Genomic DNA, 25,936 nt, shown 5'->3' on the forward strand with positions numbered 1-25,936 from the left:
CCTTGCGCTCTTTTTCAATCCTGTCAGCCTCCTTCTTAGCGGCTTCCTTGCGGTAAAGGCGTTCCTTTTCAATCCTGTCAGCCTCCTTCTTAGCTGCTTCCTTGCGGCAAAGGCGTTCTTTTTCAATCCTGACGGCCTCCTCCTTGCGTTCCCTTTCAACCCTGTCGGCCTCCTCCTTAGCGTTCCTGATTCCCTCCTGAATGACTTCCCAGGTCTCCCAAATTTTGTCACCCTCCTCCTTAGCACCACATTCCTTAATAGCCTCAATCAGCTGCGGCTTTCTGTGACTCTTCCTGGCCTCAATACCCAGCTTTTCACACAGCAACATCAACTCTGGCTTCTTTAGCTTGCTCAAATCCATGGCAACTTCCGAACGAGGACTTTCATAAAATAAGCTGCTACGTGAAATGCTTAAGCGAGCACGTGCAGAAAAACAATCTACAGGTAGTGATAAATTTCCAGAGTTATCAAGCCTGGCAGATTCCTAAAGAAAGTCAAGCGCTCACCACTGCTGAAGCCAGGACCAAGCGTGGAAGATCCCACCGCTGCCACCAGTTGATATATTTGTCGATGCTAGAAGCGTGTCCCACCAGGCATCGGGTCCAGGATCACCGCCGCATTGCCGAAGGAGGAAGGAAACGTGGGCCGGAGACGGGGAGTAGGGGAAGTGAAGGGAAAACACTGTAATCACATATTTACATTAATTACATAGAGCGGGACTGAGAATGGCTCTCAGTGGAAGGGCAACGTCTTCGTCAACCGAAGTCGACTGGAGCTAGCAGGCTTCTCTCGGCCACACTCACGGCCGAGTTAAATATCGTCCGGTTTCCCCAGATCCCTGGCTGGGGAAAAATGGTCGACGAGCACTGTCCAATCGGATGGACCGAAGGGGACCTCCTTGTTACCGCCCACGGCTGGGCAGGTGCGAGCTTGTCCACTCTGTCGCAGCTGGGTCGAAGAGAGGGGAAGATTGCTGACTCATCCAGCCCCGCGGGGAAAGGAATCTCCTGAAGTCTTTCAGCAGGGGAATGAACTTGCCTCCCCGCCGATTGCCCAGAACGCGAGTCGGGGACACAGAATTCTTCAATTATCCGCCAGCGTGACGGCGCCGCCAGGTCGCCTCCGCATTCATGGTGGTTGCTCGGACAATAGCTCCTGGGCCTCGCCTGCCTTCGTCGCCGCTGCACTCCGTTCAAGGAATTTCGCTGGGGTTTTGGCTGACAATGGCCTTTGACATCCCTGCCACACTAATCCGCTGAGGCTCGGAGGGGCATTCCAAGCTTCTCACTTCCCATGGTCGTCGCGAGGTTGTCGACCTTGGCGATTGTTCACGGTAGCGGCTTGATCGGGCCCACGTGGTCCGAAGTGGACACAGGTGTGACGGGAACACACAAAGAGAACCGTCATTTTTCATTTCTTGACTTGGTCAGTGACCCAATTTTCCTTTGTGAATAAATAACACAAAGGGAGTTAAAGGGGGGGGGGGTAGAAACACAACAGGCCCTAACAGGAGTCAGAAAAGAAAGAAAAGAGGGTTTCGCTTTCCTCAAGGTGCGCATTGGTCCTTGAGATTAGGGCCTTAAACTCGGCACGGCCTTCCTTCTTCGTGCCACTTACCTTACACAGCAGCCCCCCCCCCCCCCCCCCCCAAAGCCAGTAGACAATATGCACTGTCTATTGGTATTTTTTTAGGATTGGTCCGACCTAGACAGTATTCGCAGTGCCGAGCAGAGGAACGCGGAAATATTCGATGAAGGAACACTGTCAACTTCACGGCGCGTTCTCACCTCACTGAGGTGCGCTGAGCGTCCAATGCACCGTGACAGGCTTGACAGAAGCCTTCATAAACCTGAACATAAGCCGCTAATTCATCCGTAAGCCCTTTGTGACATGAGGCTCATGTAGCGCACTTTCTACGTGCCAGGTTTCTCTGTTTCAGGTTGGGCCATGGAGTTCGCAAGACAGATGTAACGTGGAGAGATGAGCTTACTGTCAGGAATTTGTACCTAACCTGAAACGGCCGCAAATTTGTTTGCACAACTAGTATTACGCGCGGACGTCAATGTTCGAGTAAAGACATCACCGGAGCGAATTGGTAAGCAGGTCACTGAAGGCAAGGTACAGTGCATGGCAAGACAATGTAATGGGTATGGTTCTTACACCGGTCGGCAGGGCCCTTTCAGTGCATTGTTAGGCTCGTACCCATGGCACCCTCCAGAATTCCTTCGGCAGTGCACTTGTTGGTACGTGCTGCTCAGCATCCCCCCCTCCTTTTTTTTACAGGGTACAAGGAACTACTTTGGCCACCTCGCGAAAAAAAAAAATCCTGGCTACGTGCTTGCTCTTGCCATAGGTTTTCAGCGCGAGAAAGCTCAAGAACTTTCGGCATGCAGTCAAAGATTTTGCGCAGCCTTTAGCCAAAGAACAGCTTCTTGTGGTATTGCAGGAAGTGTTGCCCACACAGCATTCTGTAGCACAATGCAAAAATTGGCGTAGTACTTTAGACACAGGTGATATGCAGCGAACTTGGTTGTCTGTGTACTATATGTTTGAGACTTGTGCTGGCCAAGCAGATCAACTTACACCAGCTCGCTCGCTTTACTGATGTCGAATGAGAGTGCTGGATGGAAAGAGCGTATCTTTGAAACGGGGCGGCGGCGGCTCTACGAGACTGATTTTCAAATTTATTTTCTTCTCAAACGTCTTTCACGGGCTTAAGGTATCTTGGAATTCACCAGTCTTTCAATCACCCATGACGCCGGCATAACGCAGCGCCATCTGCGGAGGTTAGACGCACTTTTTTGGCTCTTAACGTTTCTTATCCTTATCAATGGCGTTCATGTTGCACAACGGTGAACGATTTATTTATTCAAGTTACTCACAGGCTCCTTTACATTGGAGCATTGTGTTAGTGGGTCAGTATACATAGAAGTTAGAGAACAGCGCAAACAAAAAAAAAACAACGACTGAAGAGAAACGTATACAATAGTTAGCAAGAGGCACTGAGTAGAATACGATTAAAGTAATACAATACACAATAATTAGATCGGTTTCAAAATGTGGCAACATGGAAATGGAACACGATTTGACAGTGATGCTAAAAAGTGCTCAAGTTAGTTCACACTAAGCAGCAATAAAATAGACTTTTCGCAAGAACATAGAGAACTGAGACACTAGGCGAGGATTGCGGTTATCTTATCACGAAACGTAGCAGGATTTCTGGTATTAGTAGCATCGTCAGGAAGGCTGTTCCAATGGTTTATGGCGCGTGGGAGAGCAGACATGTTGAATGCTTTTGTAAGACCAAAAATACGCGTAAAGCTGCTATGATTATGGAGGCGATGAGATGTGCGACAGGGCCGTGACAAAGGTAATGTGTGACTGTGAAGACTGAAAACCATTTTATGAAATAAGCAAAGAAGTGCTAGTGTACGACATGATTCTAAAGACTCAAGTGATAACGATAACTTGATCTTAGTGACGCTGGAATGACGGTTATAATCGCGAGCGATGAAGCGTGCAGCACGGTTCTGTATAGATTCGAGATTGCGTGTCAGATACGCTTGGTGAGGTGACCAGATGGGTGATGCAAATTCTAGTTGTGGGCGGACAAATGTCTGGTAGGCTAGTTTTCGAGTGTCAGATGGTGCACCATGGAGATTACGCTTTAAGTATCCAAGGGTTCGTGAAGCCTTAGCTGTAATTTTATTAATGTGTGTCGACCAGGAAAGGTTTTGATTTAGGTGAATGCCGAGATATTTATATGAGGACGCTGTTGTCACATGATTACTGCTGAGCGAGTAGGTGAAAGAAGAGTTTGAAAGTGTACGGCTGAAAGTCATTAATTTACACTTATCAGTGTTGACCGGCATTAGCCACATGGAACACCAGTTTGTTATATGGTCTAGATCTTTCTGTAAAGCGATATGATCGGTTGGATTAGAAATTTCGCAGTAGATAATACAGTCGTCAGCAAACAAACGGATGTTAGAGGTAATGTCGGTAGGCAGATCATTAACATATATTAAAAATAGTAACGGGCCCAGGACACACTGCCCTGGGGAACACCGGACGATACTTCAGAGAGAGAGGATGAGCAATTATTTGTACTGGTAAATTGTTTGCGAAATGATAAGAAATTTCTAATCCATGATAGCGTTAATGAGTCGATATTTAAAGCAGAAAATTTGGCAATTAAACGACAATGTGCTACCCGATCAAATGCCTTAGAAAAGTCGATGAAAATACAATCAGTCTGTTGGTTATCATTCATGTTAGACAGAACTTCGTGCGTAAATTTCATGAGTTGTGTATCGCACGACAGCCCTTTTCTAAAACCGTACTAACGAGGGTAAAAAAATCGGTTTTGCTCGAGATGCTGCGCAACATTTGAAGCAATGATATGTTCTAGAAGCTTACATGCAATACTGGTTAAAGATATGGGCCGGTAGTTACTGATGTTACTTCTGCCTCCAGATTTGAACACGGGGATGACTTTGCCTATTTTCCAATCAAACAGAAGTTCACCTGTAGATAAAGACTGCTGAAAAATGCGATACAAGATTTAGATTACGGAAGCCTGTGAAAAGGCCGCGCTTTGGAACCGAGTTCTGGCGTGCAGTTGGTTTCGACTGGTGAGCCGTATGGGTCACTGCGAAAACCTACCGAAATATGACAGAGGACCTGACTCACAGAGAAACATACTTCCTGACTGTCAAGTTGTGGATCTCGGAGGCCATACTCTGCTCACGGCTCCGCAAAGCGAAACTTTGATCGCGTTATCCATGTGCAGGTGAAGCGCCCTTGTAGGCAGTGACCTAATAGCGAATAAAATATATTTAACGCAAACTACATGCAGAATTCTCCTTGACAGGACACACCCATAATGAAGCACGTTGATCAGAGAGCGAAGAGCCAACAAGGGTGCAGCAAAACAGCCATGCTTCATGCTTGCTTCCAGGCATAAGAAACAGTGGTGACGGGAGTTCGGCGGATCAACGTTTTCTTCTGCTGATAAGGATACCTTTGGCTGCACAAATGTCGCTTTCGGTATCTCACTTTTCTTCCCGCATATTCACGACATTTCGTGCCTATCTTCTTTCTTGCGCAATATCCGCAGCATGTGATATCGCACCTTTTTCTTCTTTACAGCGCACTTACTTGGATAGTCTGTCGGTTCCACTGCCCAAAGCGCGTTGGCCGAGTACGCAGCGTGCGCTCAACCAAATGTCCTGTCTGCTGCGTGTTTTATCATGCGAGCGTTGGAATCTCACAGCGTAGATTTTCCTCACCGTTCGCGCTTCGAGGAGCGAATCGATATATCGCGCAGGTCCGCGAGTGGGTTCGAAGTTTAGATGGAAAACAACGGAAGCTGTTTAGGAAGATCAGTTTGAAAGACATTTAATATGCAACGGATGAGAACACTCATCATATTCGCATTTCTCCGGGGGCTACCAGAACATACGAAATAGCAGAAAGAACAGACGCAATGACAGCAGAGCGCTTCGAATCGAATGACAGCGTACTTGGCGCGCTGCTGTCAGACACGCTACAGAGGCCCGCAATCTTTTCTGAAAGAGAACGACACAACCGCCCGGAGGCCTGCTCGCACTCACATTGCCAAAAGGCTCGACGTAGATGTGGGGCATGCGAAGAATGTGGCCGCAAGCATTCCACAGCGCCAACACTGCACTCACAACATTGTCACCGGTGCGACTACAACGTGTTCAATGTAGGCTGCTGGCGTCGATTTTCCCTCCTCCGAAAGCCCCGCCTTCGCTACCGTCGCGTTTTTTTTTTTGTGCGTCGCTCTCGTGCCCTCTCGCGCGAACTGACGAGAGCGCGGTTTCTAGACAACTAGCGACATCTGTCGTTGTGCCAACGAAGTAGCTGCTCCGCCTCCTCCGCTTCATTTTCCTCTGCTTGCGTCCTCCTCGGGAGCTGCTGTCGCTAACCGCCCGTGTCTTGCAAGGAAACATCCCCGCAGGAGGAACTCTTCCATGGTAAGAGCTCGGAACCGTCTCTGTGAGCGGCAGGACGCTTCTGCATCCATAGTGGGCTCTTGTTTATCTTGAGAGCAGGCGTGCCCGCTGTCGGCGCCCGTCCCGGCCGTTTCCGAAAGTGCCTTGAGGGAAAACGCAAAGCAGGTGTATCAACACATCCCCCACTGGGCTTTTCCGAGCCCCACGCATCTTTGTGAGGGTCTTCGCTCTTTGCGGTCACTGGGAAACGAAAGCAGCGGGCCTGACGTCTCCCTCTGCTGTAATCGGGTGTTTTAGACCAGTACAGCACGAGTACCTGTGTCCATGTTTACCACAAGGCCACACGCCGAAGCATGCCTTCACCCGTAACTCGCTCGCGCGCGGTGAAGCCACAGCTGCGTACGCTCGCACGCTGCTGGGAGCTTTGGTGAGAATTCCGGACTAACGCCAGTCATGATGAATGTCGTTAGGTACGGTGGTTGTCGCGACGGGAATCTCGAAGGTCTTTAGTTTACGAACCCAGCGGAGCGATGAGCACGGGCGCCCTTTCGCGAGCCCCCGCACATTCGGCAGTGGCTGTATATGAGAGAGTGAGTGAAAGGAAAAAAAGAAAAGGGGGCAGAGGAGGACGGAACGGGAGGGAAAACAGAGGCGCTCGCATCTCGCTCCTTCGGCGCCCGGTTCCACCGTGGAGGGGTTCTGGGCTGGCCGAGCTTGGGCCTTGCTGGGGGCAACAGATAAAAAGCGAACGCTGATCGCGCACGGTTTTCCAAGCCGTTCGACTATCGGCGCCGCCGCTGGAGAGAGCGGCGAAAAAGCATCGCGTCGCTTTCGGGCCGCGGATCGAGCGCCGGGCGCGTCGCGCGCAGGTGGTGGAAGTAGCGGTGGTGGGTGGCTCCATCCCTCCGCGCCGCATTGGGCACGGTCCGTTCGATAGAACGGTTTCACATCTGACTGTCGATCTTCACAGACAGCACTCGCGCCGCGCTGTGTTGCCCAGAACGGCCTTTAACTGCACACAACCCGCCGCTGTTTGGAGCGCCCCGGTAGCGCGGATGTCATTCGTCGCATCTTAGAGACCGCGGCACCAGCTCTGGGATCACAGCTGGTAGCGCTCACGGCTCTCGCCGCCCCGCGGACCCTTCCAGTGGCCTCGCCAGATGTCGTTCGGCCAGCCAGCTGACAGCCAGCTCCTCCGCTCTACTCCGGCCCCCATTTTGGACTCTCGCGGTGGCGACCGCGGACGCCCGGCATCGTAGCCCCGAGCAGCAGCGTCGGTGAAGATTTGTGAGACGGTTTTTGTGCGTGCTCGGTTTCGATTTGGATATTAGTGCTTCTCCGGTGGCCGTAGTGCGTAAATTGCTGCCTGGGTTTTCCCAGCACACGGCGAGGGAGATATACTTTCACCTGGTTAGTGTCATTTGATTTTACACAGCAGTGCAACAGGCTGTGATGTAGTAGCACGTTTGTCTTGCAGTAAGTTGTGGAGTTTTCAGCTCATCATTTGTGTTCATTAATCAGACTCGCTTGCCTTTGTTCATTATGAATGGTTATAGCACTCCACTGTGCTTTGGCCCTTCCACTGAAGACCATATCTGTGCGCAGCCGGGTTCAGTGCATCCGACCATTGCGCTGCTTATGTCGCGAAGGTTAAGGCATTGCTGTCTGCTGCAGGTGAACGGATGTGGAGTTCGCGCTGGTTTTCATATCCAGTGGTGTAGTTTACTAACGTTACTTACCGTCATATGATGGCACTTGTCCGCATATACTGGCTTACTTTATGTGAGAGCTTCCGATCACAGTGTCCTTGCTCTTGACTTGTAGACACTCGCCGTATTTTTTTTTGTCATTACATAAATACTAAAAAGCTACAGTCTGAATAGCTACTTTCTAGGTCACTCACTTCTCGTTGGCAGAATTTGGGGACGACACGAGCCCAGTTCGCGGTCGTTTTTCTTCATTCCTTGGTTGCAGACACGCTACTCTGCGTTCCGGATTTCCCCTCCTGCCATCGAAGTTCCACCGTCGCTGTGAAACGAAGCGTCGGGGCCCCGTCCACCAGCCACGACCGTGAACGTAGCGACGGAACGCCTTGTGGCGGCGGAACGCCTGCCGTGCCCCTTCTGTGGTCATCGGGCGGTCGGAGCACCGCCCCACAAGGCGACCTCTGCAGTGTGCCGTCGCCGCAGACAGCGAGCGGACTGGTGCCGCGAGGGGATGGCACCTCGCCGGCGGCGGTGAGGGGTCTGCGAAGATGTGCCGACACTGCACCGCCGTCCCAGGTGGGACTCGCGCCCCGGACCTCCGGTCCGTCGGCTGCCGGCGCGCGTGCGGACTCCTGGCGGCGGCGATGCGCTGAGCGGCGGACCATGCGCCGCTTTCCGGGGAGGCTCCTGCTCAGCGGCGCAGTGCTCGTCTGCCTCCTCGGCTCGTGTCCAGTCTGCTCTGGTGAGTCTGCAGCCCTCTTCTCCGGGAAGCCCTCGCCCGCGCATGTCTACTCATGCCTCACCTGCAACGGCCCGCCGCCTACGGTGCGTGCTGTGGCTGGTGAGCGTACTGCGGCTGTTCAGGGCTGAGGTACTATTGCCGGTTCCTGGGCGACTAAGGGAGTGAAATGCGGCGACATATCTGCAGGCATCTTAAATGGGATTACGTGTAGGACTAGGTCATTATCAATTTTCAGCAGCACCAAGATGACAGAGACACGAAAATGAATTATGATCTTGACCACAGCTATTTCAGATGAAGGCACCACCTATTATGCAGGATGTTCAACGCATCACCGCGATGAGGAAAACTGTGAGGAAAGGACACAAAGCTTCACCACCTCCACATGGCTCTGAAGTCGCAATTATAATTTCAGTGTGTACACTCTCCCTTTCCTTTGTCTTCATCGCCGGGACGCTGGGGCCTTCATATTCGCGGTGTAGCACGAGCTGTCTCGACGTTCTTGGTTGTCACTCGCTGCCTTCGACGCTTCTTTCCAGTGGGAAACACCTCGCTGTGAGTTCGCCCGGGTCCCAAGGCATGGTCGAGGGCAGTCGCAGTCCAGTGGTAGAGAGAGCGTTCGTCCGCAGCACTGAACGCGCTGTGGACATTGTGACGATAGCCTCGCGACTTGGCTTCAAGCGATTCGTACTACTATGCGGCAGCCGCTTATGCACATTGTCACTCAAGGCACCGAATCTAGCGCTCTTAGCCGCCTTGAACGCTGCGACGAAGAGAAGACAATGAAGTAGGCTTCACGTGCATGTCCCAGAGATGACGCCATGTCACAAGTGGGAGCTTTAAGGGCCTTCAGCCCTTCTGAAAAATGATTAGACGTGAGGTACTCGTTGTCAAAGCGCTGGTGGGACTTTCCTATGATTCATTCTCGATGCAAAAAGCGCCGAGTACGTATACGGCGTATGGAAAGGCCCAAGTTAGCAAATTCGATCCGGAAGACTTGCTTCTTTTATAAGCATGGCTTAGCACAAAGATGACACGTTATTGTGCGAGGACAAGACGCAGCTTCGAACTTTATTGTTCGCACTGCCATAACGTCTGTAACACGGCTGCGCGGTCGATTCTCAAAGTACTTACTGAGGGTTCAGTGACTGCGGGGACGCGGTGATGTTGGGGTGTGAAAATGCACACATTTTCTCCGTCACTCTGTTCGCTAAGCCAGCCTGTTGCGAGGGCAAAATTTATGCGCTGAAGGGCAGCTAAACATTTTTTTCCTTGTTAGTTCGTTTTGATATTTGTGGGAATGGAAACTCTTTTTGTCTGTAAACTACGTGGAATAATTGCTCACACGGCTATCAAGCGCACGCCGCAGCATGGTCTTCACACGTTCACTGTACGTGTCACGCAGACGGCTGATGGCAGTCGTTGATGACTACACGGCATGCGATCAACGTATACGACATACTCGGAGGGCAACGGGAAATTATAACTCCGTAATGGGAGAGAGAGAGAGACATTTATTTCAACGGCAATCCCCTAAGAAATGCATTGCAGAAGTACTTGCTGTTGGGCTAGTTGATTCATGATGAAATTTTTTAATGGCGCAATGGAACAAACACAGGAAGGCACAGAGACAGAAAGAGCGCCTCTCTTTCTGTCTATGTGTCTTGCTGCGTTAGTTTCATTGCGACATTCAAAACTTTTATGGCCCTCTAAGATCCGCGTTAAGAGATGAAGGAGGTGACAGTTTCTGGAGATCCAGGTCGCAGCTGAACAGGTATAGTCCTGTCAGCGGTGATGGGGTTAGGGCCAAAAAGGGAAGGCAATGCGGCAGAGAAATGCAAGTTCAGCTTTTGATGACATCACTTTTAATTGTGAGGCAACCGTATATATTATATTGTAAGACAGGGTTATGAGCACACTGATGGTAATGGTCTAACCTTCAGATGTGTTGCGAAACCTTGCTTTTAAAGTTTGTTCCGCGCTCGCATAGCGTTGCGCAAGATTTACATGAATAACTGATGGGGTGCGTTTTGGACAAAAAGCAGCAGAAAACTATACGAGCGTCCCGAGAAGGATTTGCGGGTACGTTGATAGTTATCGTGCACTCTTACGATATGGGAAATAAAAAACTGCGTTCATAAACAACTCCCCGTTAAAATAATGCTCATGCATTTGTTCCGCTCTGGCATGTGTTTCAGGCGAGTTCGGATAATGCGGGGAGCGTCGCTGTTTCATATTATACTGCCAGTGAGGGGTGAGAGTCATGTTGAGTTCAGCTTGTCCGATGGTCCGTACCTGTAGTCAAGGGCGTCCGCAGAATTTTTTGCAGGGGGGGGCCCATTGGTTGTTGGCGCCGGAGGGGGGGGGGTATATTCGTAGCGAAAAGGCACTATTTGCGGAGTAAATTTATTTATTTATATATAAATAAAAAATAAGTAAAATACACACATGAAAGAAAATTACAAGCAGCAAATTAAAGCGCGGATTGTAGAGATACATTGGAGTTTATCAACAAAGAAACAATTAAAATTAATAAAAATGCAAAAAGATACTATCAGTACTCGAAGTGCTCAGTCTTACTGCAAACGGGTTCTCGACTCACCCGAATTGATGACCAGCACACAGCGCAATATGTTCACAAACACGCAACTACAGTCACTCAGTCAGTCTTCCTTGAACAGCAACTGTAGGCGCCTCGGATTTTTCTGGGCGAATTGCGTAGTTACACGGGTGATAAATTCATTTCTGTGCTTCATTACACGCTCTCAGTGCACAGTCATCATATATATTGATTGGAAAAATGGTTGAACGAGTACGTTGAAAACAAAAGATGACTATATATACAACGAAAACTTATTTACAAGATAAATGCACGCTCGCAGCTTCATACACTTCGCTCCATCTTGCTCGCGCATCCGCACAGTCGAGCAACCGCACACACACTGCTCGCCGCTCGTCGTTTTCTCGTCCGCTGTCTTGGTTGTTCTCACCTTCGTTGACAACCCGCCACTAAAAACACCGAAGCACAAACACAGAGGCGCGCACACGTGCAAGGGCTTACTTGCCACAATATCCACGAATGCGCACTTTTGGGGTGTAAGGAACGCCGCGCGACTTCCGAGGGGAAGGGACACCCGCAACTAATTCGGCCGGAAAATTTGTTTTTGTGCTTTTATGGGGTTCAGAGCCCCAAAACGACTCAGGCTATGAGGGACGGAGTAGTACAGAGTTTCGGATAATGTCGACCACCTGGGTCTCTTTACCATGCACTGACACGCACAGTACATGGGCGCTGTTGTGATTTGAGGCCCAGCCAGAGGTGACAGGCGAGCCAGGCAGGCGCCATCGGGCTGCGTTGACCAAAGGCGCTGGTTTTCGGAGAAGACGCAAGGAACGCTGGTGTGGGGGCGCCTCTGGAGACTGCGTCGCCGTGAACAAAAGCAGCTAATCCCCTTTGCCGAAGGTTCTGAAAGCGGCGCTTCTACCGCACCGAGCTCTCCCGTGGATCGGAGGAGACAGCGCGCGGCGGCGGCGCCAACTCGTCGCCCGCTTGCCCCTGAGCAGCCCGACAAAGCGGGGGTGGACACGGCTGATTTGTCCTTCCCCCCTCAAGAATTCATCGGTGGCCGGCGTACGAACGTATCCTAGCGAGCGACCTGTGCCCTGTGCACTGTCTGCCTCCGTGTCGCTATCTCTCTAGAGATCAAAGAAACAGACACCCATCTCAAGACGGCTCGAAGCACATGCTCGCCGGTGCCGCTGCATGTCTGCAACAGGTCGTCCTTCAGCAGAGCTGGCGGTGGCGTGGTTTGAAAACGGCGGAACGACGCGCGCCCGGACGCGGCATTTCGCAGATGTGACCAAGCGTCGAAGCGGGGCTGCTTTTACCCTTTTGGCTGAGCGCACCACCGCCCCTGGCGTGCGGCCATCACTCACGGTTCGAGTGAGTGATTTTCCAGGGGGGTGCAGCCGCCCCCCCTTGCCCCCCCCTCCGGACGCCCATGCCTGTAGTAAGCTTTATGCGTAACGTGGTGCGGTATAGAAACACCTTCTGATCTTGAGAGCGTTGTGGGTCCCTTTGTGTGAGCTGTGTTTTAAACGTATAAGCCCCTTGGACCTGGTTCACTGAGCTCTGCCGCACGTGTAGCCACTCTCGCATGGCTAAGTATACCAGGGGGAAGCTGGGTGAGTGCCAACTAATTTCTGTTTTCCAAACTACTTGCAGTCCAGACAAAGTTAATTGCTCGGTTATGACACAGCACAACATGACGAGACGCGCCGGTCTTCCGAAGATGAAATTAGATAAACTTACTAAACTTTCCTACTCGCTTTGTATGGAGCAGCAGGATGTCGAGCTAAACGGAGTTAGGGGAACGTGACATAGAATTCAGGCATACAAAAAAAAAAGCAGCAGTCGCTTCTATGATCGGCTTAGCGCTTGCGGATTGTGTGCTTTACCATGACAAGCAGGCACCACGCACAAACGCAACTTTGGCCCCGGGCTTGCGAGCGGGCGAGCCAGCTTAGAACCGAAGCTGGGACAAAGGCTCGCAATACGCTTTGGCTTGCATCGCCATCGCGCAAAGACAGGCGGGTGCATGCTGAACAAGAAGTCTGGGAGATATAGCACATCGATCGACAAATCGCATAAGCTACTTGCGTTTGTATTTTTTTTCTTTCTTCCCGGCGGCTCGCGTCCCGTTCGAGTCGCTCGTTAGAGCGCTCGTTAGTGACCCTCGCCTTCTGGACACGTGCGAAGCGGGGACGTCCGAGTGCGTTTTTGTGTCCGCCATGATTATCCCTCGGACGGCGGGATGGACGCCCGGACGGAAGAGCGCGCGGATAGGTTATTAGGGACGACCGCGCTGCATAAATGATCCCCCCCCCCCCCCCCCCTTACCTCCCTCCTTCCCGACTGCCAGCATCCGACGTCCGGCGTTTGCGTTCCGTCGCGTACTGTGACGCGCACGTTGCTGTGCCGGCTGAGATGCAGACGACGTCGGACAGACGAGGAGGACGGCTGCAGTTTGACCCGGAGAGAAGCGGCGCATTTCTTTTGTCCATTTTTGTTTTGTTTCTTGGCTCCCTCGACTGTACATGGCGTGGCTCTCGGAATCAGCTTGGTGCGCCGGATGCATGCGTTGCATTTCGTCCGCCGAACGCCGCAATGGAAGATAAATGGAAGCGGCCGTTTAAGACAGTCGCGCCATTCCGGTCATGAAAGGAGCATTAGCTCCTTTTTTTTTTTTTTTTTTTAGGTGGTGCGTGCGTGCGGTAGTTGCTTACGCGCTACAGGATGGTGTTGCATGCTCAACTTTGTGTCAAAGTTCTGTCGGGACTTGGTGCTGTGGCTCAGTTGCTAAGGGGAATTCGAATACCGATCGCGGAATGCGCATTTTGATGAAGGCAAAATGCAAAGTCGCTCGTGTGCGCAGATTTTGGAACTCTTTAAAGAACCTCGAATGGTTCAAGTCAGTCCAGCGCCCCACAATGCGGCGTGCGTCCCTGCTGCTTCATCGTTTTTTTTTTTTTTTTTCACGCGGAGAAGTATTGCTATCAACTTCTTACCAGCACGAATAGGCTCAGAACTGTACCAGCGTACCGTGTGCAGTAAAGTGAAACAATATTTCCGTGCATTCCTTCAAGCATATAGACACGACAGTAATGTGAATGTGAGTCGCACTAAGTTTCTCTGCTCTCTTTCAACTGACCAGCTACTAATGCCGATGACAATTTTGATTTAGGCTTGATAGTTTGCTTCCAGCACCTCGCTACCAATTGCGAACTGCTGTTCCCTTGCTAGTCTAGCAAGACAACAACAGTTCACAATTGGTGACGAGGTACTGGAAGTAGTAAGAGAATATGTCTACTTAGGGAAGGTAGTGACCGATGATCCGGATCAGGAGAGGGAAATAACTAGAAGAATAAGAATGGGGTGGAGCGCATATGGCAGGTTATCTCAGATCATGAATGGCAGTTTACCAATAACCCTCAATAGAAAAGTATACAACAGCTGTATCTTACCGGTACTCACAGTTGAGGAAGAAACGTGAAGGCTAACAAAGCGGGTTACGCGTAAGTTGAGGACAACGCAGCGAGCTACAGAAAGGAAAATGATACGTGTAACGTTAAGAGATCGCAAGCGGGCGGAGTGGGTGAGGGAACAAACGCGGGTTAATGACATCCTAGTCGAAATCAAGAGGAAGAAATGGGCTTGGGCAGGGCATGTAATGCGAAGGCAAGAAAACCGCTGGTCCTTAAGGGTAACGGAGTAGATTCCAAGAGAAGGCAAACGCGACAGGGGGCGGCAGAAGATTCGTCCTTGGTAAAAAATGGTCTGTAGATTTTATATAGACATTTCCTTTTATCTATTCGTAGCCTAAAGACTTTACAGAAAAAAGTCTACTAAAAGTATAAGGCCATAAATCTATGTATTGTATAGACTGTCAGTAGGGTCTGTATTGTCTATGGACTTCTCGATATGATTTTTCTGTAGAAATTCTATAGGCTTTATCGACAATAGTCGATGGAAAGCATAAACGATTTTTTTTTTGTAAGAGGCTACGGCTTGTTTCGGTTTATGTCAGAATCATCGCCGCCATGTTTGTGCGCAGTGCGCACGAAAACATTACACCGTATTACCTGCTTCGGGATGTCCACCTCCTATCGTACCTCATATTGTTCGTTCACTTTGGGAATAAGAGGTCCCTATGACAGTTCTGAATTTTGCTGCCTCCTCTCATGTAGGCCGTCAGGCCGTCGGTATATATATAATAATAATAATAATAATAATAATAATAATAATAATAATAATAATAATAATAATAATAATAATAATAATAATAATAATAATAATAATATTACTTCATGTTGGTCATATAACGATACACGACACTGGAGGCCGGCAGTGAAAGCTGTCATGTCAGACAGCTTGACAGAGCCGCTGCGCCCTCTTATACTAAACAGCGTCACAGCGGCATTTTTTTTTCGTACAAGAGGAAAAAAATACATGTTCACAATTGGAAATTCTCCTTCCTAAAGTAAATGTAACATACATGAATATGGTGGAATTGGGGAAGAGGCGACAATTACAAAATTACAATTTCTCTGATGCAATAGAAAACTAAGAAGCGATACACAGTGACGGGGCAGTAGACCCGTCATATCGCTTTCGAAACGCGTCTCAGATCTCCATTATTCAAAGGCAAGGGTAACCAGGTTCTCGCACGTTTTCGAAACACCGCGTATGCACGTATTGCAGCTTGTTGCACAGCCCATCATCTTGCGACATCTCTCGACCTTTTTTTGTTTCGTTTTTGGAACAGAGGCTTCTCATTTTCGCAGGAGCATATTGATCGGGTCTTGAAAGCAGAGTAGGCAGTTCGTCCCGAATGTGGTCTCAAGGATTGGTGAGGCTCTGCGGAGTTTTTTCTCCCGAGTTCTATACGTTGCGCAATACCCGTATCAGTGTTAGCAGTTATCTCGCCAAATACACGTATCTTTCTTGTTCAAGCCTGAAAACACAAATCTACCGACATGTTGCGATGGTCGATCGCACGTTGTGCAAAACGTCGTGGAAACGTTGTGCACAAATGAACGTCTCCTGTATTCCAAATGAACGTCTCCAGGCAGGTAGCGCTTCTTTAAACCATTGTCGACAATGCCGAAGAAGCTGGGCGACGATACACTAAATTCGATTAATGCTCTTGCCTCATGTCTATGCAGCTTAGTAAATTCGCGAAGCCGACCGTTTCCGATCTGTGGAGCTGAATCCTATCTGTCACTATCACGCGCACGCACAACGCAGCCACAGCTATAACCCGCACAAAAGGGCGTGGGAGCGTGTACTGACAAAGAGCGATACCCGCGCACTGTGTCGTCCAAATCGAGCTATGGGCGTGCCCGGGACAGGTCGATGACCCAGCTCGCGGTTCCACCTCGTATCCGCCAGAAAGCGGAGGCGAAAAGGTCCTATATAGGCCTACCGAAGACAGATAGTGGTCGATTTCTATATCACGGCTCACCGGCGCCGCGATCACCGCCGCGAGGCGCAAAGTTGGCGCAAATATACGCGGGCAAGGCTGGTTTATTTCACTTTCGTTTCCGGAACTTCTTTGTTTCGTCTTTTATCGCCGCTGGGAGCGTTCACTGCAACCTTGGAAAACTTTTTGAGAGTCTTTCGGAATCCCGAAACTCTCGTCCCGAGTCTTGAATGCACACGCCGTGACCGAGTTTGTTTTCGGACCGTGCACGTGAGCCCTTCTTTCAGGGAGACTCAAGAAAGGCGGGCTGCACACCTCAAATACCGGGCTGCAAGGTTTTACGGTGGCTATTTTCCGCGCTCTTTTAACGCCACAAACTTTACGCTGAACCCGTGTTGCTGCGCCAAAAACGAAGCGAAATATGTGGAGGTTTCATAAACATGACCTTCTCCTCGTTAGACGAAGCCTTCCAACGGGTTATGGGCCGGGAATAGCACCTGCTGTTCGTCAAACACGGTTACGGAATGTTTTCAAACAAACGCGGCCAACGTTCGTAAGTGCACTCGGCCAGGGCTGGTTTGTCCTGTTATTCTAAAAACAGATGTGGAAGTTGCAAGTGCTAACTACGAACCAAGGAGGCCGCAGGTTTTTGGACGGCATATCGGTTGTCGAAAGTTTTTCGTTTTGATTTCGTATTGTCTATGCCCACCGAGGGTGACCTATGGAATGAACGCTGAGGAGAAATTGAAGTTGACTTCTAGTGATGCGAGCAGGCTATGGAATTCTAACATAAAGGAGATCGTTCCCACCGAAAACGGATCTTTCATAAGCTAGAAAAGACCTAAACGCGGATTACAGATGCCGCCCAGCGGCCGATTTCGCAACTAAAATGTGTGAGTCGACACCGATCTTTTTAGCGCCGATCCCAGAGGCTATGTAGCTTGCCTTACACCTTAAATCAGTGGGAACCCGTCCTTTTCACAAGTTTGAATCGAGTGGCACGAAAGTTTTTAAATTCGATTTTCTTAGCCACAAATGCGTCTTTGTTTGCCGGACATGCGTTAACGTACCCTTAAAGGGAGGGAAAATGAGTTTTTGTCCAGAACAATGATTCGATGGAGGTGCTCTTAGTGTCCCATTAACCCGCGATTTCAGGGAGATTGAAAGTGGCTAAGAAACCAAGGTTAACCGTTTTATTTACGACCGAAATGGCCGCGTGCCTTCAGGTCTCTTCTGTTTAGCAGCACTCGCTGCACTAGTTCAGCAAAGTTTCGTGGTAGTGCCACCAGCTTGCAGCGTCTGTTCAAGTGCAACAATTGGCACTGGCTGCTTCTAAAACGAATGGTCGAGTGCAGGCCTGGTTTTCTGCTAGTCTTGGTGTCGCTACCAAATTACAGCCAACTGCGTGCCGCCAACAACAACGGGCGCCGAAATCCCGAACCACGTGAATAATTTTCAAGAAGCAATTCGCAATGGGGTGTCGCCATGAACCAGCCCTAAGAAATAGTCGTTTCACAAAAAAAAAGTCGTTGCATGTATACACACAGATTATTTACGAATATGCGCTGAAAAGCTACCCATGTGGCCTGATTTGACCGCTTAGGTATGCAATATGACGCCATGATCAGTTCCTCACCTCCTGCTTTAAAGAAAGAACTGTCTTTGTTTTATTTAGAGACTACTGTCATATCTTCTTGGCTTCTCCGACCTGCACATGGGCTCCGCCATATTGGTGCACTGCAGCTGAACTTCCAATTCGGCGAGTGCTAGCCAGTCATGAACTCGCGCTGCACTAGTCTGGCACTTTTGCAAAACGAAGACGGAAGTGCAGCGGGTGCACGCTGCACTGGCAAAACGAATGAGAAAGTGCTGCACTCATTGAACTGTTGAAGAAAGTGTACCCAAATCGAATAGACCTTTCGTGCACTTCTGGGACACTCTTGGCGTGCGCCGGTCCTTTTCTTTGCACTCTGGTAGTCTGTCCAGGTGGCGCTAGCTTTCGTACTGACAACACTACAGGTTGCATTTACAGAAATCTAACAGTGGCTGAGATTGTGTGGCGGATTGATAGCACTGCTTTCGTGGCATGGCGCAGCCAGGAACTCCATGAGGTCACCTGTTGGCGACTGAGGATTACACTGGGATGTAGGGCCTTTGTCGAAAGCAAGCAGCCCAGAGGATAGTTTTTGACGCATTTAATGGGGCTCTTAAGGTATGTTTGGAAGTCCTGATTATCGGAGAGGTGAGGACGAGAGTTCCTCTCTTCTTCAAAAGATTTGAAACACTGTTAATGACAGCGAGTCAAACAGCATCACACAGAAGCGAGCGCCCTAGGGCTCTGTACTTTTGACAGACTATGCTGTTGCCGCAAAGGTTGAGAGGCAGCGTTCCCAGGAAGGCGTAATTTGTGAAAATGCAATGTTTCGTGGCAATGGTGGGGTGGGGGAGATGCACTGATATATTTGCCTCTTCTTCACCCTGGTGTACGGCTGCAAGTGAACCCTGGTGTACGGCTGCAAGTGAAGGAATTCTTACCACTCACTCTTGTCTCAGAAAACAGTGTCGCTCGGGCTATCGTCTGCACTATTACGTAAACGCATCACTGCTGAAACTGTTCGCCCGTATAATGGGGTGATCGATATGACGCACCACACTTCTAGAAGCGAGACGAAAAGTGAAACCTTCAGATCCGCAGCACTGCGAAATCAATTATCGGCAAAGTGTTAACGAAAGAGCTGAAAAGCAGCTGGTACAACAAACTTTCGAAGCCCAGTTTAGGTGGCGTTAATAAATCTTGGGCGCCCTTGTTATAATAAACGCTGACGTTGGCACTTCACTGCAGGAAGCGGCGGAACAGATAACGAGACTCTCTCTTGCTATCTCTCTTCCCTCTCTCTTTTCTCTCGGCCCCTTCAACGGCGATTGCTTGTGACGTGACCCGTGCGTCGAGGGCGGAACAAAAGTTTTCGCTTTTCTCCGCTGTAGTATACACTGCGCGTCGGTCGGTTCCCGGAAAATACAGAGCTGCAGGATAACGCAAGTACGCCGCGGTAATTCCATTATACCGCGCGAGCAACCTCCGAAGCATGTCTTCACTCCCGGGGCACATTTGGGCCGCGCTGTATGCCCCTGGCTTGCGAAACTCACCGAAAGAACGTTGCTAGACTAGGTGGGAAACTATGCATGTTTTATTGCTTTTGGAACGTTCTTTGACCGGCTTGCCGTTGCTAACGGCCGGTGCTTGCTTGTAAAAGCGCAGGGCGACGATACTTTCGTTTTTCTTTCTTTTTTTTTTAAACAGCTCCTTGGTGATACGTTTTTGATACAAGCGCTGCGCGACGGTGTGGCGTGAGTGATGTTAGCGTTAGGAACTACGAGTTACGCTTTTGCTATCCTCTGAGGAAGGACTTAAAGCAGAGATTGCGAAAAGTACAAGAACCGATTGAGGATGCTTTTGGCTTGCCAACGATTAATTCAATGGGAGACAAGGCGTAATTATTTTGTTTGCTCACTTTGTGTGATACTGAAGGCTTGAGAAGCTTCTTACATCTTGCAGAATAAAAAGTCAGGGCATAGTTACCGCTTTATTTCATGCCTTTCCTGACGGCATTCTGGTAATAGGAATAGTAATGGTCCATGGGCTTACACGATCTTGAGGAATGGACAAGTTATACCGGGTGTTTTTTTTTTTTTCAACTGTTTACAGTTCATTATTTTAAACCCTGTGAGAGATACGTCGATGCGGTCTGTGCGGGTGGATTGTACAGCAAGGCGGACATTACGCACGTGATAGAGCTCTATAATGAAACGATTAATTAACTAAAATTAACTAATAATTTTTTTTACTTCTGATTTAACGTTGATTCTGATTATACGAAGAAATTGAAGGCTGCCTATTTAGAAGCTTAGTGTAATTTTTATATTTTCTTTATCGGCAAAGCAGTTCGAAATATTTAACGTCAAAAAGACGCATTTTTTCTTTTTGCTCCTAAAGCTGGCTTCCCACAATGCACATTTTTAAAAAGGCGTCGCTCACATTTCTAATACAACAAATACGGAAGCCGTTTGTCGATTTTATGCCTTAGAAGCAGTCAACGTCATTTCCTCGGCAATACAGGGTCCAGCGACGCCATTTTAAAAATTTGGACTGCGGGAAGCCAGCTTTACGAGCTAAAAAATGTGTATTTTTTGACGTTGCATATTTTGAAATGCATGGCGGATAAAGAAAATTTAAAAACTAAACTAAGCTTCTATATAGACATCCTTCAATTTCTTGATATAATGTTGGCCCTTGATACTAAAGTAACAAAAAATTGGATTAGTTAATTTCAGTTAATTAATCATTTCATCACTGAGCTCCATCACGTACATGATGCCTGTCTTTCTGTACAATCCACCTGCACAGACTGCACCGACGTATCTTTCGTATGGCTTAAAATACCGATCTGTAAGCCGTTAAAATAAGCACCCGGTATACACGAGTGCTGCGACATGTGCTGGCAAAGCTGGCGTCCTTGTCGTTGCCCGGCTTCTGTTCACAACAAAAATCAAGGCGGTACTCCTTGTTCGTGCAAAAAAGAAAAGAGCAAGATACGCAAAAATGTGGGCAGCATTCTCCCTCAGAATGTTATTAGAAACTGCGTCTAGTGGCGAACTGAGCCACACTTCACTTTTGCTCGACCTGACTACACTGGTGTGGGTGTCTGTACCGCATCTTGCTGAGGCTATAGTAACTGCGTTTGGGGAGATAGTTGTAAATAACGTTAGTCTGAGCGCAAAATAAATGCTCTGGAGAAAGGCTGGCCAGAACTTACCATGGTACGCAGCTGGCCTAGTCGGTGCCTGTCTGTGTTGAACCCTTCAGTGCGCGTCTGTTTGCTGTAGGCACATTTCTCCAGTTTCCGTAGTTAAAAGTTTCTTTTGTTAAAACTGAGGCACGTCAAAGTGAATACCGCCCCCACCCCCAACCTCGAACACGTTGGATTGTAATACATACTCCGCCTTTCATGTTTTGTGCGTTGACGACGCAAGATTCCTGCGACGTAACCGTGTGGCAACCCTAACGTGCTCTGTTTTTTTTTTGTCTACTTTCTAATAAATTATCGTTCAACAGTAAAATAATTGCTCTATTAATTTGCCATCGATCAACAACATAAATTTAAAATAAATGATACAAGCATTGCCCTATGCTCGTTGGTTTCGGTGACTCTTGGCTTTCTTCGTATGTGCGCTTTGCTTTGAAAAAGAAAAAAAAAACACAAAACTTCTATCGCTCCCCCCTTTCTTTCCTTCTCCCTGACCTCTCCGTATCATTTTCTTCCCGCTAGCCGCAGCTCAGGTGCTTCAGGCTTCGATGGCAGAAGATGCCGCGGCTAGCAACATCTGTTCCTTAATATTTATGTTATTATTACCAATAAATGGCCACTAACAACAACAACTAACCCATAATGTGCGTAGTATTCTAACGAAGTAAGCATAGAGGTGCGCATAGAGGGCGGGGGGGGAGGGGGGAGCAAGGGGGCAGTGCCCCCCTCTTGAAGCAGGTCGCTAATTTTATGCCATGTTGTTCCCTGCTGGTCAGAAGACATGAACGGGTGTTACCATGAACTTTGCCCCTCCCCCCCGTTTCCTTCCGTTATGGAGAGACACGTGCTCGCCTTTGCTAGTAAGGATCATTGACAATTCTTCTGCAGTATATAAACGTCAGCCTTCAAGCGTGAAATGGGACATTAAGCACCATGCCATGGGATCCAATCGGTGCTGCGGCAACCTCGTTTCAATGGTGGCGGAACGCAAAAAAAAACAAAAAAAAAAACAACGTCCCTGTACTGTGCAGTGTGAGAGCACGTTAAACGAATCTTACGCAGTCATAATTAATTCCAAACCCTTTCACTACGGCGTCTCTCATTTATCCCACGCAACTTCGGTGCGTTAAACCAGACATACCAAATCAAGTTTCAAATGTTTCTCTTTCGGCGATCTTCTGAAGCCGCCGTCATGTAATGTATTTAACCGCCACACAGGCAACACCACAGAGGTAACACGGGCTCCACGGGGATCTCAAACAAGGGACCCCTAATGTTACACGTCTACAACTTCCGAGAACCCAATGTATCCACGCGCTTAGCGTATACACACGCAGTGAGCAACGCTGCAACCGCTGCGGACGCTGCCCCAGCTCGGGAATCTCTAGCGCCACGTTGTTAGGCCGTAGCTGACGTCCAGTTGTCGAGCAGGTGACAGGTGCGCCACGAGGAAGGCATCAAACGTAGCGCGGGGCAGCGCCGCCTTGCCCTACGGCGGGCGCCCATTGGCGGCGAGCTGTGTGTTAATGACCGCTCGGCGGCGTCGCCACGAGGTCTCTCCGCTGATGAAGCTCTCTCTACAGGACGCGCGCTGGCCCCGAGCGAAATGCGGCTGCCATTTAGCGACGCTCTGATGGATAATTAATTACGGCAGTCATTTCGAGCCGCTATCAGGAGGCGCCTGCCGCGCCGTGGCGGTGTTGTCGAGCTGCCGGACGACGCACGCGCTTCCCGGGCCGATCGAAGACAGCACGCGTCGCGAGGCCGTCCAAAAGAGGGCTGGTGGGCAGCCTCGTTTTCCGTGTCAGCCAGCGTGGGGAGTCGTGTCTGCAGGGCCGTCATCTACCGCAACCAGAGACCGCCGGGCAACAGGGACTCCGTGTGCAGGGATATTTCCCGAGTTTTTAAGGGCGACAGCTATACCCAGAATCTCTGAGGCCAGCACGACTTATAGCGGTGTCCGCCGCAGCTGCCACACCCTCTACGCCCTCGCCTGTAGCGCCCTCCCAATAGTGCTCTTATGGGTACTGGCGCCAGTGGATCGCCATTCCGGTATGACAGCAGTCGGCGACGAACCGTTTAAAGCAGCACGAGTGCGACAACAGGCCCTTGACGGTGGCAGCGACATCAACCGCACAACCGTACACAAGGAACAAACAAACAAAAACACACAAACGTCACACCAGAGCGTCGTGAGAACCCATTCCGGTGCACTGGGGCGACCACGAATCATTGGTCGCTTGCACGCAATAGACAGTATAGAACAAATTTCTCTGCACGTATGTACCGTGCATGGACTGTCGACAGAGCGTTGTATCTGTTCCCGAACTCATCTCCTCTGGCCCGAGCTCTTTTGATCAGTAATTAAGAGCGAATATTGCCCAGCGGTACCGACAAGTGTCATTACTTTTATATTACGGCGCAGCATATAAGTGGCTCATATATTTGATTTCGATTGACGTCCGCGATCGATTACCCTATATAGCGGGTAGGCAACAGCGGTCACTTAGTACAGTACGAACATTCAACATTCTGAGGTCATCTGGCACCGTGTGCTTGTGTTGCTATCCTCGCGTGTGTCGTGTATGTGTGAACGTGGCTTGTTCAGACCATGTCAGGCAAAGCGCAGCCTTCCGTTGTTGCAGACATGTGCTATGACACCACTGCCACAAATCGCTAACGTACACGGCATCGACAGTAGCGCTGTTTATAATTACATGACCTTTAATCATGCAGATGCTAGGGTACGTTATGGGCTCCAGTGAAACGAATTAATTTGCGAAAGCATTCACGGGCCATGAAGAAGCGTGTACTGCATCCTTACGTGCCGCGTATCACAATATGTGGACTGCTTTTGTTGAACACTCGCAAACACCGTGCATTCCGAATTAGCTCAGGTTAGGATATTCAAAAGAAGCCTCGCTTGCGCCATGAACCAACGAGGGCTAAACGAGGCAGTAGGGTGTGCCTTGCGTAACAGCTATCTAAGAAGCAAACATACACAACACCCGAGCACAGATCGCGCGCGAACCCAGGGGGGCAGCTATGCAAACATCAAACACGAATCGAGCGACAACTTCGCACTGCATTGTAGAAATTGCGCAGCATGCCAGTCATGGTACTTTTGTTACATGATCACCATGGCTGCAGTGGCAGCGTTGGTTACGCAAAATCTCAGACATAGCTTTACGAAGTCAAGGCGCTCACTTACCAGGGTGTAGCTAGATTTTGCAAGCAAAAGAGAATGTTTCCTTTTCCAAGGGAAGAATTTTTACCCGGCATCGTATTCACAGGCACGTTTCTTGCCAAGGCTCATGTGGGGACACAACTGTCGGCCAGGCGAGGTTGCCGCGGGGTGTATACGGGCTATAAACCTCGATGGCGCTACATCTCTTCTACCGCAAGAGTCCAGAAGCACGGTCAACATGAAGAGCAAAGCGGCCAACCTTCGCCGTAGTGACTTCGGGGATGCATGCAGTACAATAGCTGTCCCTCGGACATCAAAGCGACCGTTGCGGTAGCCGGGATAACCCATAAACCATGTGCCCTTGAGAGACACGCAACGAAAACAGCAAGAGCTCTATAGCGACTACAGCGGCTCGTCTAGAATTACAAATCGAGGTCGTAAACAAAAAGAAGGAAAAGTCGAGACGTTTAGAGCCCGACCCAGACGTGACCATCGAAGGTCAAAGAAACCGTAAGGCGGCCCGCACACGTCTACAACCCATAAACAATGCGCGAACCCAAACGGGAAGCTGTACAAACATCGAGCATAAAGAAAGGGACAACTTCGCGTTGTGGAAACATCGCCAGCATTCAGGGCGTCGTAGAAACGGCGGCACGCGCTTCTTATTGCGAGGCATTGCCGTTGCATGCCGAAGAGATGTACTGGTATGGGAGCTTGGCTTGAGCATAACTCCGAGGCGAAACAACGCAGTGAAGCGCTGCAGGTAGTCTCCTGCATTACTATCACTATATGAGGATTCAGACAGTTCCAACTAGTTTGCTGTTTTTGCTACGCAGTCATGCACACAGAATGGCCTTCCAGGCTACGTTACTGGAGTGCCAAAGCCATTACACGTTACTGTAATATCGGCATTAGCGGCAGTTCCACGAACGTTAGACGTGGAACTAATGTCGCGTTACATAGTTTTCTTTCAGTAATGGCTTGCGCCGGAGCCGGCCTTCGTAAAACATCGAAATGAGGTCATCCTCCGGCAGTGTGCTATCGACCGTCACCTCGACCGTCTCGAGCCACAGACCGAGCAGATCGCGCCGGGATTGGCGAGTTAGCCGCGCTCCAGCGAACAGCAGAAAGTAGAGCTTTCTGTTGCGACTAGGATTCGCAGCCGAGCTTCTATCGCCGCTTGTGGTCAGTGGCTATGCAGGTTACGCAGACAAAGCCGTACCCAGTGCACCAGCAGATACTGCTGTATCTGTATACGTGCTACGCGAATTTTCTGCCGTATTGCGCTATCTTTCTCCTTGCCAGTTACTTTTTAGCACAGCTTAGTTTCTCGTATTCTGCCATAATTTGTAGTTTTTCCTATCATTTTGACTTGCCGCAATTTCTCCGCTGCGTCGAGTCCTCGATGAGCGTCACAATGGCATGCTTTTCCTTTAAAGTAGTTTCGTTCCTTTGCGTGACGGGTACTGGCTGGCGCTATTTGAAGGCGATCACTTCAGTCTTAACTCGCTCGTATTAAAATCCTTTAACGCA

At 49.6% G+C, this 25,936-nt stretch overlaps 1 protein-coding gene across 2 annotated transcripts in view; it reads left to right on the forward strand.

Moving 5' to 3' along the window:
* Window positions 1-5,911: 5,911 nt before the first annotated feature.
* LOC149339135 (disintegrin and metalloproteinase domain-containing protein 10-like) overlaps window positions 5,912-25,936 on the forward strand; it is a 183,955-nt gene continuing 163,930 nt past the window's right edge. The window contains exons 1-2 of one of the 2 annotated variants that reach the window (XM_089547960.1): window positions 5,912-6,002; window positions 7,956-8,429. In XM_089547960.1, coding sequence (XP_089404086.1) covers window positions 8,351-8,429 — 79 coding nt within the window. In that variant the 5' untranslated portion in view covers window positions 5,912-6,002; window positions 7,956-8,350. Of the gene's footprint in view, window positions 6,003-6,803; window positions 7,392-7,955; window positions 8,430-25,936 lie in introns of those variants that run through there. The other variant, XM_089547959.1, reaches the window with a different exon arrangement.

This window comes from Amblyomma mixtum, chromosome 6, assembly GCF_055824585.1.
Source record: "Amblyomma mixtum isolate Tamu chromosome 6, ASM5582458v1, whole genome shotgun sequence".
Classification (NCBI taxonomy): domain Eukaryota; kingdom Metazoa; phylum Arthropoda; class Arachnida; order Ixodida; family Ixodidae; genus Amblyomma; species Amblyomma mixtum.